This window comes from Lissotriton helveticus, chromosome 4_1, assembly GCF_964261635.1.
Source record: "Lissotriton helveticus chromosome 4_1, aLisHel1.1, whole genome shotgun sequence".
Lineage (NCBI taxonomy): Eukaryota > Metazoa > Chordata > Amphibia > Caudata > Salamandridae > Lissotriton > Lissotriton helveticus.
In genome coordinates, this window is record NC_136063.1 from 1139383172 (window position 1) to 1139401164 (window position 17993).

Sequence of the window (17993 nt, forward strand, 5' to 3'; positions counted from 1 at the left end):
CTGATAGCACTAGACTTGAGAATGTGCCCATCTCCCAATTATTTGGCGAGATTTAAGATGAATAGACCCAGTAGAGATGAAGGTAGGAATGCAACAGTGCCAGCAAACTCTGATACATCTACCAACCCCGATCTTACCCAAAATGATCTGGAGGGAGTTGATTGACTGGCAACACGGAAGGGCTCACTAGCTTTAAGCGAAGACCTCTATGCAGCCACACGTATTTTAAGAAAAATCCTAGATTGAGGGACGAGGCAGTAGAAGCAGATGTCACACAAGCTATACTTCCATCCAAAAAAAAGGACCCCCCCCAGGTAAAACACATCTAGTATTATGGAATAAAGCGGGCTGAAACAAAAAATAATTGATCTGGAATGGCAAGAGTACATGAACCAATATGATTTTTGCCTATTACAAGAAACCTGGGCATTGGAAGCACTGCATAAGTTAGGCTATAGGATATTTATTCAGTACCTTCAATAAGAGGTAGACCTTCAGGAGTTCTGGCCATATGGGCCAACACTTCCCTAAAGACTGAAATAAACCAATTGGGAATATCATCAGCAGATATCACTGGGATGAAAATAAAAACACAAAACAGAGTGGACATACATCTGCTCAATGTTTATATTAGACTGAGAGCAGCTAGCACAGAATCTCCAGTAGTAGAAATATTGGATAGCTTCCTAAGTTCCATAGATCCTAGGGCACTAGTAATTATAGGTGGAGGCTTTAATTGCAAATTCGAACCTGTTGTCCAATTGGTCTGGTTTGTTTCAGGGCAGAGATTGAGGGCCTGCAACGGCAGGCTGCTGTCGAATAGTCCGAGTACATATACATTTAAAAGAGGTACCACCAAGAGTAAAATCGAGAATATAATGACCAGTGGCAACCTATGGGGCAACTTAATTGACCTAAAAGTAGATACCAGAGAAGACAGTGAACATTTTTCACTGTGTCTAATGGTAGGAACTATCTTTGAGACTTGAACTATGGAAAATAACGAAAATATTAAAAACAACACAAACCTAATCCAGCCAATAGTTAGTAATTACAGTAGGACACTTAAGTGGTCATTCATTAAAGATAAACCTGAAACTATGACAGAGATCTACAACATTTTCTCTGATGCCCTATCTACCTATACATAAACTGTGCCATGGGAGGTCCCTAATATACAGATACATTGCACCATGGTAGAGAAGTTGGAACCATTTCTGACTAAGTATACCAAGGACTGCAGTGAGGCAAAGAGGCAGCTGCTAGTTCCTGTGAAGTCCAACAACATAGAATTAACAAGATACAGAAGGGCAGAGTACAAGAAAACATTAGCCCAACCTAAAAGGGACTGGGATGATTCTAACTGGAATGATTTGATGAATGCAGCCAGAAGCAAGGACCATGCCGGCTTTTGGAAAATAGTGGCCCATGGTAATAAAAATGGCACTTGGAGTAGGCACTTTTCACAGCTATATTCTGACACTGCTGATCAATTGCCAACTAACTATTCCACTAAAGGGATAAGTCCCTTGGAAATTGACTGGACTAAACTAAATACCCCTTACTTTAGTTTAGATGGTACAAGGACAGCAATAGAAGCAGTCAAGCCAGGGAAAGCCCCAGGTCCTGATAAGATACTGGTGATCTTGTGAGGCACTATAAAGCAGTTTGGGTACCTTAGATAGATTTGCAGTGCAATGCTGTGGCAGCAGGGGCACCGATATCTGGAACGTGGAAAGGTGTGAAAATAGTGCCTATTTTTAAGAAGGGCAATCGACAAGATCCTGCTAACTATACGCCAATCAGCTTAATAGATACCTTGCAAAAGGTTTTCGCAACACAGGTTCTTATCAAGCTTAAAATTTGGATAGAGGAAAACAACATCTTGACCCAGTATCAAGCGGGGTTTAGAGCAAGAACGAACACAATTGACCAGGTTTTAGGTTGGTATGCATAGCGTGGAAGTACACTAAACTAAAGAGAAGACATTTGTATATAGCCTTTATAGATCTGAAGACTGCTTTTGACCTTATCCCCAGGGACTTACTCTGGAATACTTTAAAAACCCAGGGAATGCCTGAAGACCTTCAGGTACAGATAGTACGGTTAAACGAAGATAATTATGCAAGATTCAGATGGGGACACAGGGGTGAACTTATGGAAGCAATTCCAATAAAAAGGGGTGTAAGGCAGGGATGTGTATTGGCATCTACCCTCTTTTTGCTACTTGTAAACAATGTTGTACAACATCTTCGGGCATGTAAACACGACTCCTCAAAGCTAGGAAGGGTGCCAATACCGGCACTACTCTTTGCTGACGATATGATTTTAATATCACAGACAACGAAGGGATTACAAAAGTTACTAGATTGTTGTAGCGAATTTTGCGTCCAAAAAGGCCCTGAAAATAATTCAACTAAGACTAAATATATGGCTATAAAACCGCATAAGTCTTTCAAGAAAAACATCACTGTCCAAAAACTAAAATTGGAGTATGTGACCAATTTGAACTACCTTGGTATTATATTAGACACCAAATTGTCCTGGAGACTCCATATGCACAAATGCAAGGCTGTCCTATTGCAATATTCCATGGCAATCTTGAAAAAACAATAGGTAAGCACATCAAAGGCAGTGTCTCCAGCCCTGGAAGTTAACAAATACAGGGAACAATCAGCAACCCTATATGGTGCAGAACTTTGGGGGGTTATTAGTAAAAGTTTGAGTATGCCTACTATAGAGGAAAATAAATTCATAAGGATGCTACTTCGTCTACCAGTACACACACCTATGATTACAATAAATCAAGACACTAATATTAAGCGAATAGAACACCAAGCCATACTCAGCCCTCTCTTATTTTGGGTATGTCTGTAGGGTGCGCAAGAACTCAAAAGTTACAAAGAGGGATTAATCAAAATATTGAGTCTAGACCCCCATACAACACTGCCTTGGATTCAATAGATGTGTAGCTGGTTCTACAAATTAGGCTTAAGTGGTTTTTGGGATGCCCCAAATTTGTGAACAATCCACTCAAAAAAGGTCCTGAAAAACTCCTTTAGGAAGTATATGCAAAGTAGCGTCCATCATTGCCCTAAAATAGGAAGGTTGACATCACAGTTCCTATGTATTAAACCATTCCCTGTCTTTGAATCATATCTGGACGAAGTGCAACCGCAATTAGCTAAGTCATTGTATATGAAGTTCCATTTTGATGTCCTTCAGATCAAATGTAATACATCCAAATGGTTATGTAGTTCTGCCGATACCTGGGAGGTCCACTGTACACTATTCTCATTAAATGTAGCAGAAAATGTTTCTCATGTGCTATTTGTCTGCCCAGCATATGCTACACTGAGGAAAATATGGATTAAACCAATTTGTCGTAATATGGGAATTAGGAAATATCTACAGGCACTAAGCCTCCTAAAGACGAATACGTCCCAGTATTTGCTGTAAATTTGGTACGCAAGGGTAAGGGCTCGAATTTTTTACTAATAGTTGATTGATTTTATCACCAATTTTAATGTTGTACTGTTTGTATGTATGCATGATGAACAAAAGATAAGAGTATTTAGCTGCTATTTATCTATTATTGTAATATGCTGCATACTGCTTCTTTGTTTGTATGCTTTTTATGGTTTTTAACCTAAATAAAAGTAATCTACTGGAGTATGATGAACATTGTAAAAATATAGAAATAAAACATTTCCCTAGATTCAAAAAGGTAAGACATATTACTAATAAATCCAGTTGCTTAAAGCCACAATTAAGATCTAAAGAAGATCTAAAGAAATAAAAAGCAAGTGACTCAACCAGAGATAGAACCTATAGCAAGGATAAAAAAATAACCTTAAAGGCTTCCAAAAGCAAACTATTCCATGTCCTCCATTTCCGAGTCCTGGTTGAAACAACCAGCTTGTTACTGCTAAAAGTGCCATTAGACAGCACAGTCAATCAGTGTCTGCAAGGGAACTCAACGGAAGAAGGGACTTATTTATAAGCCCCTTGTGCCATCAGTCCATCACTTTTAACAAGGGAAAAAGTGACGTACAGGAGACTCAAGGAGCTTTAAATATGCCCCCAAATCTGTTACTGACATGGAAACCTGGAAAAAGAGCACCATCAGTGGCACCAGTGCAGTAAAGAAAACAAATACAGAGCCATGATGAATTCGGAGGCCTGGGGACAGGTTTATAAACATAAACCAAGGGTAATAATGGCTGAATGTTACTATCAGATTCAGGTGAACTAGGAAGACTGATCTACAAGTGCTGTGCCATAATGGGGTTATCAAAGTTAACAACAATATAGCCTCCAGCCCAGGTTTAAGGAGACTTACCAAGCAAACGTACACTCCCCACCATGATGATAGCTTTACACAAATTCAGGTTTGAATTTGAGATCTTGTGCTATTAGGCTGGTTCGGTCATGGGCATAAACAGTCAAATAAAGCTACAAAGCATGCTTGAGTTCTGCTTTAAAGTCTCACACTCCTTGCTGCGACCAAAGAAGCACTGAAAACCAAAACAATTTACTAACGCATGCATTGGAAAGAGTCAACACCGCCAAAGAGAATACTGTTTTGTAAGGGCATTCTTTCATGGAACAGTGTTTTAAGCCAATTCAGCAAAGGAACAAATGGCCACGTTGTCGTTGGCAAATAAAACCTATGTCCCAATTTGTGTTGGATAAGAATATTCTCTTTGAGATCAGCTGTGCAGTGTATTACTTTTGAAGAGTCAATTGGGTTCTTAGGTGCAACAGGTTTGCCTTGCTGTCTCTCAGAAGGGAACCGTTTAGCCCTTCGTGTGTGTGTATGACATGACACCGCTGTAGTACAATCGAGTGTCTGCTCTAAAGAAGAAAAAATCACATTCCAGATCAGTAGAAGAGAGATTTTGATGAGAGGTTAAGAGCTAAACCATGAAACCGACTCAGGGGTAATTCTGACCTTATGGAGAAAAATATTTAATTGGGGAAGATGTGCCTCACTTCATATATTGCAGTGTTAGGTGAAATCAGTACAGCAACATATCATGAGAGGTGCAGTCATGTTTGCAGCAATATGTGAATTGCATGAGTTGAGAAGTGAGAAGTATTGAGGGAATTCAGATTGCTTTTAGCAGGGCCCAGTTGCTAACATTTACCACCTCACCTTATGTTCTTTAGCATTGTGTAGTGTCTATTACAAGCAGAGTTTAATGTCTTCTTGGGGGACTAATTGGTTGTATCATATGATCCATGTTGTCCTTTACACTGGCCTAGTCGTGTCACAGCAAGCGTGTTGCTTCAAGTTTGTGTACCAGTTACAGAGGTATTTGTAATAGGGTGCTCATGACATTATCCCCCACTCACCTGCCTGTTTGTCTCCACCTGGGCGCTGTGACGACTCCCCCACTGAGAGCCGACAGGTTGAATGTAGTGTGTTCATCATGGAATTAAAAGAGAAGACCACCAGTCTTTGTGTAACCTATATGCAGCCCCTTGAACCTTCTCCAGGCTGTGTAAAGGGTCACGCAATGTGTGGAATTGGCAGAGCTGATGGTGGTAACCTTGGAGTGAGCACCACCTCTGAGTTGGAGTCGGGTGCAGACCCTGGGAGCATCCACTGCCCGTCCCCCAGAGGCATCAAGCATGGTAGCCCTGATTGTCTCACGGGGTGAAACACTCACCATGGCAGGGACTTTGGCTCCTTGGAGAGGAACGTTCTAATGGGGGTATTGAGTGAGCCGGATAAACGCTGCATTGAGCCGTGGTTGACAAGCCAGATTCTCCTGACATCGGGATCCTCAGAATTGCAGGACAGGCACACCCAGGGACACTACTACACATACAGCCCCCACCAAGGGTGTGAAATGGGGGCCCTTTCCTACATTGTCTTTAATTTGAGCTGGGAAGAAGAGTCAAATACTGGGAAGGGCACACTAAAAGTGCTGCACTCTTAAACATTCACTGTGGCTGGTCAACGCCTGGAAAATCAAAGGGAAGGGACATTTCTTTGCCTTGCCTCGTCGAGGGGTGAAGGTAGACAATCCATCTCCTAAGCCCTCTGACGATGTGGAGATAACACACTGAGAAAGACAAGGGCCATATCCGTCGTAATGCATAGCAGACATTGACTTTGCTTGTGTCAACTTCTGCCATAATCATGACTAATATGAGAAAATTGATGTGGCTGAATCAGTGCTGAGTGAGGACATGAGCAAACTAGAGGGTTGGCCTGCCCGGATGCTGGTTGTTAAAAAGAGAACGGAGGTGTGTGCATACAGACTGAATGTAGCGGATGGGCAGGTGAAAGAAGCACAGCAAGACCTGTAAGACATGGGTTGGTCAAAACCTGAGGACAATATTAAGGACCTGGGCAGGCCCGGACTGGCCATAGCGGGCACCGGGCAATCCCCCGGTGCGCCGCACGGGGGGGGGCGGTTTTGGGCCCCTGGGGGCCGTTTTTGTTACAGGGCGTTTTTTGCAAAATCGGCCCTGTAACAAAATCGGCCGAAAACCGGCCCCGGCAAAGTGCTCGGCAACCGCCCCTCCCCCCCACCCACCCCGAGTGGGGAGGGGGGGCTCGGGCCGGCCGAGCACTTTGCCAGGGCCGGTGGTGGTTCCCAGTCCGGCCCTGGACCTGGGCAATCTGTGGGTTGGCGCCGACATTAGGGTGCAACATGTGAAGGGTGGAGATCTACCTGACACACTGGTGCACAAACTGGCAGTTTTAATGCAGAAGTCTGAGTCTACGACTGAGGCAGTGGTGGATATCACTGTGAAAGCCTTCAGACTCTCCCCAAAGCTTAGACACCCAGAAGAGTGGGAGTGGGGCATTGATCTGGTGGGGATTGTTCCTCAGACTGGGAAAGGATGCAGTGTGATAATGTCCAGAGAAACCCAGTGATGATAGGGGAGAGATGGAGACTGCTCCTCTGTGACCGCCACGGGCAACTAGAGGGAGCCAACCAGAAACCCCACTTCTAACAACGTGAAACTAGGTGGGTGGGCTTTCCAGTGAGGCTGCGGGTGGAGTACAAGGGGAAGAAATGTATTGTTTGAACACATTGATTTGATGAAGGCCTACTTATAAAGTCTGCGTCCAAATATAGGCTGACTCTACTTGGCAGGTGGAATGACGACAGTCAAAGATGTACTCTCTTAGGATTGGGGTGCATAATTGCCTTCTAAGCGATGCGTGCCATGGCGATGCTTCTCTGGTGTTGGTGTTTGATGGGGTGTGCTATCTATCCCCGTCTTCTTCTCTCTTTAGGCTCTTAGGATTGCCACGGAGATGCTTCTGGTGTTTAAATAATTAAACCGGAGAGTGAGGGATGGGCAATACATCGTATTAAATCCCATGATTTTAAGGTTTGCACTGAAAATGGCATCCTAGCAATGCTGACGAAAGGACAGGATTGAGTTTGCCCAAAACATTTTCTTACTCCTCTTTATTATTGAAAATATATATAGACTGCACACCACAAAAAGAATTGTCTCCAGATGTTTTAATATTAATAATTATCATTGCCATCTTTGCTGGCACTCATCGACCATCAAAGATGAAAGGCAGAGTTAACAACACAAAGAATCACACTTGCAGCTTATAAGTAGAGCACAGATCTCTTCAGCAGATGCATTAACCCACGGAGCTATTTGATTAGATACACAAACCCAGTGAGCTCTTTTCTAAGGAGAGGACTTCTGACTTATATAATAATAACTCTTTATTCGGTTTGTCACAAGGAAAACCATAAAAGAAACAGTCAAAAATACAATAGATAAAAACTTCTCACTTGCAGATTACATAGAGATCACTGCAGTTGTCACGTTCACAGGCTGTACATTCTTCCCAAAGACAAGGGGCAAAGTGGCGGAGACAAGGTGGTCGTTAGCGACATTTTTAGTTTTTATGACAGAATATTGCATCAGAAAGAGTGGTGGGATGGAGCAGATAGTTACATGTTAGCCACACAGATTAATTAACAAGTCAAGCTGGTGTCATATGTGACCAGCCATGGGCCGTATAGGGCGTGCCACCTGGCGGTGAAGTGGGGAGGGGCAGGGTTTTTGTTGCACGCGCTGCATCGCATTTGGAACGAAATTGACAGTATTTCACTATCAGGACATGTAAAACACACCAGTACATGTCCTACCTTTCACATACATTGCACCCTGCCCATGGGTGTACCTTGGGCCTAACTTAGCTGTGACTTACATGTAGAGAAAGGGAAAGTTAGGGTCTGGCAATTGGGTGCACTTGCCAGGTCGACATGGCAGTTTAAAACTGCACTCACAGACACTGCAATGGAAGGCCTGAGATGAGTTTACAGGGCCACTCATGTAGGTGGCAAAACCAGTGCTGTATGTCCACAAGTAGCATTTGATTTACAGGCCCTGGGCACACATAGTGCACTTTACTAGGGACTTACCAGTAAATCGAATATGCAAATTATGGGAAACGAATCAGAATCACAATTTACACAGGATGCACTTGCACTTTAGCAGTGGTCAGCACTGATCAGCAGTGGTGAAGTGCCCAGAGTACATAAACCAGCAAAAACGAAGTCCAGCACACAGTCAGAAATGCAGGAGATAGAGGCCAAAAGACAGGGGAAACCGTGCCATGGATGCCAGGTCTAACACACCACCTCTAAAATTATAGCCAAAACAGTGACTGCAGAGTATTTACTAAAATCACTTAGGTTGTTCATTGTTTTGAATACCGCTCTGTATCTCTCAAATAGAATATAACATACTGTCCAAGCCCGAAATTTCAAAAAAGTATTTTTTGCATTAAGTGGGTGGATGGCAACCTCTAAGCACACCCAATGTTTCTCCTTTATCTATCAGTTTTCTCATTTTCTCAAGGTCACATGAAATTGGTAACGGACTGCATATATACCTGCATGAATGAATTCATTTTATGTGCCACCCTTAAGGAAACATTAACAATCTACCAAAGAAATGGGGCATGATTTGAAGCAAAAATACAATTGATCAGAATGTATAAACATTATATGCAAGCTGCAAATAACTGAATATCAGATGAAAACTTAAAACTCTTGATCTAGTATACCCAATAGAACAGCTAATAATAACTACAAGGAGACAAAAATACATAAGGTGGTATGTATCGAGGCAAAAGCAAAATGAATAGAACTATGTCATACATTTTTCTTGGCTGATTGACCCTGTAATCTTATCTACAGAATAGTTTGAAATTGCATGTGTACAAGAGTAAAGCGTAATAGGTATATGTGGAGACTAATTGTAAAAATGTCATGTTTGAGAATACGAAATCAAACTCTCATCAGAATTCAGTCCATTTGGTTGCATTGTTGATAACAAAATGATGATTTTGAGTCAATCTGTCTTCATCATAATTCCCTATTGAAAGTTACCTTGATAACAGAACCCTGCAAATGTAAGTAAGCTATGGGTACAGTTGTGGTTTTCTTTGAAGTGCGGGCCAATGTAATATGTATCTTGAACTTTGCTTAATACCCCAGGTCTCTTTCGAGATTCAGAGTGCAACTGAATTCTCTAAGGTTTTAGCCATGCATGCCAGCAGCTCCAGCGATGGCCAAAAAACTAGCTGAGGCAATGGACCCCAGAGAAGCCATGAAACAATGAAGTTAGCTGTACCCTTTCAAGCTTACCAGGATAAAGGAACTTTTGATAGTTTTAGCAACAGAGGAGAAGGGGCGAGAGCTCATGCTCTGACTTTGAAGATAAGGCTGGGAACTTATATGTTTATTTATTTACTTATTCATTTTACAGTTTTATGTAGGGTGGATTGAACCCACTGGGTGTAAAAGTGTGTTAGTGCTTTAAATAAGAAATAGGAAAACGTACATACATAACAATTTGGTTTTGTTTTAGTTCTATGTACAGAGGACCAGTATCCGGGTGAGGCGGCGGAATGTGGGGAAATTAATAGTTTGTTAATAGATTGACAGTATGTTCCACCAGTAATTTCCTCAACCTTGCAGTAATTTCCTCAACCTTTTCTAAAACAGCAGGCAGGAGGAAGCACATCCTAATCTGGCTGCCCAAAGTCTTGTGAGATTTTATTTAAAATTACACTGCAATATGTTGTGGTGTCATGAGCAGTCTAGCCTTTTAATTAGGATTGAGAATCATTTACACAGTGGGTGTTGCTCAAATTGGAAATGATAGACCCCATCTCTGATGGCAGGACTGATCTCAAGGCAAGTTCCTGAGCAACAAGAGTTTTCTGGAAAAACACCACTGTTTCTGTCTATTTTTAGGTCTTGCATAGCGTTGCAGCGTAACGCGCTGTTGCTTTGCGAGGCATGCAGTATACACTATAGCTAGGGGAAGCTCCGCCCACTTTCCATCTATAAGTTACATTGGCTTCCATTATAAATTGAGCATTCCTGACGGCCATGTCATCATTATTATTCTTCCAGGACTATCAGCCCCTTTACTGTAAAAAACATTTTGTTCCCCTGCCTCTACCCGTTCCCTCCGGCAGTCCCTCATTTTTTTCACCACAACCACCCCTCCAGACCCTCTTATTCGTGCCTTCTTTAATGTCCGCACTTCTATTTCAAATGCAACAGGGCGTGCGTAAATACGAGTCCTTTTGCATTTTCAGTGCTGGTTTGTTTTCTGATTGGTGGCCCAATTTGCACTCTTTGTTTCACATGCGCACAATGCCTTACATCGTACGCATGCGTGACAAATCAGAGCTGTTTTTCTAATGGACTGTGGGAGGCAGAGACAGCACAAGCAGCGGCTGGGAAAATGCTGGGAGAAGATAATGAGCAGGGAGTCTCGTTGGACAATGGAGGTCGCCGGACGTTTTCCATAGAAGCAGCCAGAGTTCGACAGGAGGACGTCAGGAGAACCGAGTGGATGCCTCAGTAGGTAACTTCCAGGGCACCAGCACCAGAGCGGGAGGAGACGCGGAGGCTTCATCAGGGAGAGGCACTTGGTACAATGCTACCCTGGCTTCCGAAGACAGTCAGAGCCTTAGGCAAGTGAAGAACAACAGATTGGGAAAGGTTGGGTGGTGGGAGGTGACCAGGGAGGGTTCCTCACATTGCTGAGAACGGACACTTTTGGCAGTCATGGCAGCACATGTGCTGTAATGTCTGCAGTGACACCGTGCACTTGATCCCAGTACTGTGCTATGCAGGAGCAATGCCACGCTAGTTGTAAAAATCCAACCCGTTCCGCCCGCAGCACGCACATGTCCAACAGCAGTATCGTCATTGCTGTTCTGTAATATCCTCACCGAGCTAAGGACTCCACTCCTTCCTTGTCCTAAGCACAATCAGTGAGGCTGCATAGTGGAGCATAGACAGACGTGTGACCAAGCACGATACATACTCTGCCGAGGCCCGAGGCTTCACATACAGAGTCCGTGCAGGGCCAAGGAACAGCTTTAGTGGTTGTACTGGGAAAACCTCCGGTGTGTAGTGTCATTTCAGCCGCTTGCAGTATAGCTTTTACATGTTGCTTATTGCGACGTCTCGGGCTCATGCTGACTTTGCCTTAAAATCACAACCCTACCACTACCGCCATGATTGCCTTCCACTTCTCACACAGGGTGGATCAAAAACCTCCATGCCACGCCGGAGCGTCTTGCGACGCAGCCATATGCCAAACTGTGGGACGTCCACTCATAAATGTAAACAGACCCATGGGGTGGCGGGAGGATGTTCCACCACGCAGAGTCTCAAGCGACAAGATCCGCTGTCTGAAGCTGACCGACATTGTCAATTCACATCACGGTTGCGGGACAAGCAGAGGCGTTTGTTATGCACAAATTGGTCGAGTGCGTGCATCACCTGTTGCCTTTGATCTGTTTTTTCTATGTAGGAAAAAGGCAGGATTTTGAACAAAATATGAATAATTCAGCAGTTGTCGAGGCTATTGTAGTTGAATAGCCAAAATACTAATTTGCATTTCAGAAGTATCCAATTAGCATAAAAAGAACTTTGAATCAATTTAGGGCTGGCTCTCTGTCTATCTGTAATGGATATAATGGTGCAGAAGACTTTCATTTCTTGAGCTTAACCGAATGAATGAACACTCTCTGGGCTTGCGGAACAGCTTCAAATTTACGTGCACCTCTTTCTGCCCTGGCACAACCTTTTAGGTCTGACATAAGAGGCCTCTCAAGCTGCCCTCAGAATAAGATAGGGACACGTGCGTTGGGCGTACAGCCGCGGCATGGCATTTGGCACATGTTAAGCAGAAAAAAATCATCTTTCTTCGCTGAATGCCATTTATAACATGGCGGTATGTGTTCTGTGTTGATTGCTGGGCACGCAAGTTACCGCAGTTTAATCCCATTTTCAAAATCACCTCATCAGTTTTTTCTTTATTTATGGATAAAGATTTGTCACATGGTATTTACAAATATGGCGAACTATGCTTCTCACGTCGCAAAGATGATTTTGTTGAAATACATGATGTACATTGAGCTCTTGTTCCTGTTATAAGCAGATACATTCATATAAGGGGGAATATGTATATTACACCAGAAGATACATGAGTAAGACAATGTCATAATTGCTCCTTCTATTCACGTATAAAGGGGTTTTCTCCAACATGTGTTCCCATACTGGCGTGTCACGCAGTTTGGTACTTACTTTCTCACCATTTTAAAAAACAGTAGATATTTCAGCACCCAAGCTAATGTGCTGCGTAGCTAAATACATATAAGTTCTCAAAGGCGAGACCGATTGCATTGCAAATGCTTGTTTTGTTTGACATGAGTTGAGGGAGGAGGTGACACTCCCATTCTTTAATGGCCTCTCTTATTATGCAATTCTAGTAAACATATGGGATATCTTCTGAGCTTACCTGGGGAGGAATACAGGTGTTAACCTGGCTGACTGCCGTGGAAATTAAAAATGTTCTATGATACTTTTCTATACCTTGGTTACCTGATTCCATTCGTTTATGGCAGTTTCTTTTCGTTTTGCTAATTCAATGAGGTACCAGTACTCCTGTCTTGCAGCATTGTTTCCTTCCTTATCAGAATGAATGAATGAATGCAAATTTTGTAAAACACACACGTACGCAGAAAAGGGTGGGTTCTTGCGTTGAAGAAAGCAGGAACAAGGAAATGTGATCAAGATGAAAATAAATGTGTTTTCATCTTGCTAAATTTGACTGGGATCTAGCTAAAAGCAGATGAGCACAACGTGTGTTCCATGCTTTTGCAGTTATAGAGAAGGCACAACAGCTGATGCATGCCCTTACGAAACTAAGAAACCTCCAGAAGATTGTCAAGTCCTTGCCGGGCAAAGGAGAAATTGTGTGCTTCTTAAACTTTTGACTCAGGTGGACCCTCACTTAATCATTACTGGAACCCGGGAACCACTACTGGAAGATTGGGAACCCGGCCTAGACATCATCGATGATTTGAACCACAAAACAATACACAAAAAAATACAGACTGACTGAGAAGCCACATGAACGTAGTCAGAAAACCAAGCGATCCTTGGTTTTAGATCTTTGTATTTCGTATTTCACATACTTTTAATTCTTAAACTTCTTGCTGCCTCCTTTTCTACTTTCTTTCTTCTGTCTTCTTTTCTTTTTACTGCTTCCATTCATAATAGTGATACAGTTTACGGATATTTTGGTTCACTGATATTTACCTTATGGGTTTCCTATATTTTACCTTTATATTGTTTGCGGGAATTATTTGTAATTGATTCAATCATAAGCACTGTGCCTATGGATTTTGATTGTATCACTATGTATTGTATTTATCTATTTCTTATACTTTTTAAAATTTAATAAACTTATTGAAAAAAAAAATCTTAAAAATGAAGGTGCTGGCCATCCTTAGGAAACAAAGTGATCTCTGGTCTAACCATGTCACCTGGTTGCACATTGGAACAATGTGGGTGCACGTGGAAACAGTACACAACAATGGTCACGGACAAGAGGTTCACAAATCTTGTATTGCATGCATGAACCCTACACAGCAGCCGGGCTGGCCCGGCACATGCTACCCCACACTCTGGCAGGACTACAGATCCCCAGACGAGTCATCTGATGGCTTACCTCCCTGATTTCTTTGATTTTGGATCCCCCTTTTCCGATGAGCGAACCGCACTGGCTTGCTGGGACGACTAGGCGCAGTGTCACTGGTGGTTTGCTTGTCACTGTGCTGTTGGTCATGGAAGCGTTGATGTCCTGCAGTAAAAATGTTGTTAAGAGTTATTCTAGGGACTTGCCTTGCTTTGCAATGCTGCTGAGCTGTTCACCACAGAAGCCCAATCTGCGAGAAGAGCTCTGGGCTAATCGTCCTTTATGTGTAAAGCAAATAAAGTAAATAAAGCCACTGGCACTTATTGTATCACACTAGAAAGCAAAATATGTAGGATGAAGACAAGGCTATGCTGAGATGTCTGCTGAAAGGAAAGCGAGGCCCACCATCTTGTCTTGAGACATATAAACATGGAAGGTCAAGTCTAATCCGTGAAACAATATGATCCAGAGAGCTGGGCTAGCCCAAGGGCTTATGATGGCCCCGGAGGATTTCTAATTCCAACCAATCCGTTTCAATGCTCATTATTGTCTCCACGACACGGTCAGTGTTTTTTCAAGGCTATGATACTGCTCAATTCAATACAAGAGATGCTTTAGCTGCTTGCGTGTTTCAATGTATATAGCAGGGTGACATTTCTATAACTGTGTGCCCGACACACTACAGGCTTATACAAAAACAAAAGCATATGATAATATCAAGAATTGGTGTTTCAATATGTTAATGAATTATAAATCTTATATAGAATAACATGATGTGACACACTGTAATATTGCATCACACAGCGCAGCATGCAATATTGTATCATACCCTACGTATGACACAACGTACAATACCCTACACACCCTATTATAACATTCCAGAACCATAATATGACATTTTATTTACTTATCTTTTTTTGTTTTTTGCATAGTGTTAACTAGGTCACCAGACAGAGTGCCAGGGTGCTCTATAGTATGCACCTAACTGATTATAGCAATTTAAGTTGTGTATACAATTACATCACACAGAGTGCACACAGAAAGGACTAAAGGACAAACTGGCCAAATTGATTGAAAAAATAGAGAGCATTAACAGTGGTAAGCTTTATAAGCTAGGCTCCAGGGGCGAGCTGTCATTGGTGCAGTGGTACCAGGGCACAGAGACCAGAGGGGCCCATTGAACCCTGACAATTGTTGTATTTTGTTATCCTTAGCAGCAGCCAAAAGGGTCAATTTCCATGCTTCCACACGTGTCCATGGCTTCTTTGCTGCGCAACTGCTAGGCTCGTGTGTCACGCATCATAACATACCCCCCTTAAGCTTCCCAGCTAGATTCACACAATTTAGGTACCCATACATACATATATATATATATATATATATATATATATATATATATGTGCGATCAAGGCCGAAACGCGGAATGGCGGAATGGTGTAGAGCAAATTAAATAATTCACAAACACAAAAACTGGGTTTGCCTCGTCTCTTCAAGCTGCAAAACTGCCGCAAGACGTCTGTTTACCTCATATATATATATATATATATATATATATATATATATATATATATATACATACACACACACATACTCATTGTATCGGTGCAGCAGAGAAGAGAGCACAAAGCTGCCACCTTGCTCGCTGATCAGAACAATAGGGTGAGTGCCAGTTTTGGGCCAGTGTCGAATGTCACAAGGCCAAGTGGATGCGATAATAAGGTTGTACCATAATACACCTGACGTTTAGTAGCTGATACATTTTGATTAAGTGGATTTCATGTCTAAAAAGTCTTTATTTTAAGGCTGTCATTTAAATGTGATAAGAAATTACATGCTATGACAACATAACAAGAATTGGCAAAGTCAATAGATCTGGCCTTGGCAAGCTTGTGCAATGGTTAATGTCCTATTTATTTTCATTACAAGCTTACGTCACAAACATAAAAAGAAAAAAAAATGAAAAATCGCCACTAGATAATCATGGCGGCTGTATGCTTGCCGTTGCATGTAATTTTAAAAGAACAGTATTTGTCCTTCCTAGTAGGCATGTGTACTTAGAATGGGCATATGTACTTTATAGTTTGAATGCACATCACATGAAAATATGATTGTTACTGGTGCAAAGGAAAGATGGTATTGGTTTTCAATTACTGTAGTCTGAAGATGTAGTTCAAACACACAAGGATGAATTGTTAAAGATTTTTTGCTTTATAAGACTGATGTCTAATTGTCTTAACTCTACCCTTAATTCATACCTACACTACTTTCTTGTACACGGAGTTATAAATAGACATCATCTTCATTCTCAATACAGACACACATGCCATCCAACTTGGCCTGCCAACATCCGCCAGTGCTCTTATTTAGATTTACTTGTGTTTTGACGTACTGCGTTGTGCCAACGAGACGCCTTCCAGACACTTCTGGTGCCATGCAATGGAACCATGTGTAGTAGCGCTGGATAGCATTGGGTAACTGTCGGCTTTGAATGATCACTAATGTAGTTAGAGTAGCTCAACAGGTATCTTGAGTGGGAAAGGTTGCAGGGCAGTGGAAGGGGTTGGAGTAGTTTAAGGGACAGCGCAGGTGGGCGGTGTAGTGTAACTCCTGGGGCAGGGTTTTAGGCCTTAGGGTAGTTGGAGGGCAATGGGTAGTTGGGTTCGTTTTTATGGAGTAGGTTATAGGGCAGTGGAAGGGGTTGAGGTAGTGTAAGTGACAGTGCAGGGGGGTGTCTGGTCACACAGGCTAATGGTGACCATAGTCAAAATACCCCTTTAACATTCATGCCTATATCACAAAATGTTGTGGTAAAGGCATGCGTGGCGTAGGAATGCGTGGTCAAGAGGCATTCTTGGTTTGGGCTGCGTGGTAGAGATATGAGTGGTTTAACCATGCGTGCTTCTATCATAAAACCATCTTCAGTGATTGGCCAACAGCTTGACAGAACTATAGTGATATGGTTGCAGTGGTTCAAGTAGTTGGTGCGAAGGGTGCACTGCTTTCCCAAAATATACAACAACAATTGTACAGGTACACTGGGAGCAGCAGAATCTAATTTTTACTGCGCGACATGTTCTCTAGTACTAAAGTGGAATTTCGTTTTGTTTCTTTGCCAAGAGGAAGGAACACAGCAATGATTCGCTCATTTCATGTCTACGTTGATAACGTTCTTTCTCAATGCTCGTCTGCGACAACGTATTCACTGTAAAACCTCTCAAGACAAACGCCTGGTGGTAGGGGAGTAGTAAAGTGATCCCCTTACATTAAAATAGACCATCTATGATCCTTCGAATTTCAGATATCTGCATTTTTTTATGTATTATACAAAATTTTCAATGAGGTTCTTCCTCAAAATGTTATAGTTTCTTTGGTGGAAAGAGGCACATTTTCCAGACAGAGCCCAAACTGGTTTTTAGGTTGGTTTATCAATGAAAGACAATGGTTCACCTTAATAGAAATGTACACCGTTCTTCACAAGGGCATCCTTTGCCTGGCATTTCTAGAATTGGAGACTGCACAGGGATAGAATGAGACATGTTCAGCTGCAAATTGGTATTGGACTTGTGCTTATTAGTTTGAAACAACTCACATATTTCAGCAATACTTCCCAAATGTGTTTGGCTCTTGCGGCGAGCTCCACATCTCCTTTCTCGAGAGAGCAGGAGTAAAAAAGGGATCTCGTTCAGCCTACTGTTCTTCAGCTGACACACCAGTGAACTGGAGAAATTGTTTATTAATGCAGGTTAAGATATCTGTGTAACAGAGACTGCGCCTCTTCAAGTTTTAGCCTATGTGAATGATGCTCTCTCAATTGCAAGTACTCTTCTAAACCAATCATTGTGAGTGGCTCGCATGTGCCGACTCACTCAACTGACATTTTGTGCCTACATTGGCATTACAAGATATGTTGACATTTAACAGTAATTCATCATTTTTCCATGCACACATGTACGCATTATACCTTCTGTTATGTGTGCAGG

At 42.3% G+C, this 17993-nt stretch overlaps 1 protein-coding gene across 4 annotated transcripts in view; it reads right to left on the reverse strand.

Annotated features, from left to right (window-relative positions):
* LOC144829031 (poly(rC)-binding protein 3-like) overlaps positions 1–17993 on the reverse strand; it is a 335139-nt gene that overhangs the window by 67189 nt on the left and 249957 nt on the right. For all 4 annotated transcript variants that reach the window (XM_078687748.1, XM_078687747.1, XM_078687746.1 and 1 more), the window contains exon 9: positions 14047–14178. In XM_078687748.1, the coding sequence (XP_078543874.1) occupies positions 14047–14178 (132 nt within the window). The remainder of the gene's footprint in view (positions 1–14046; positions 14179–17993) is intronic.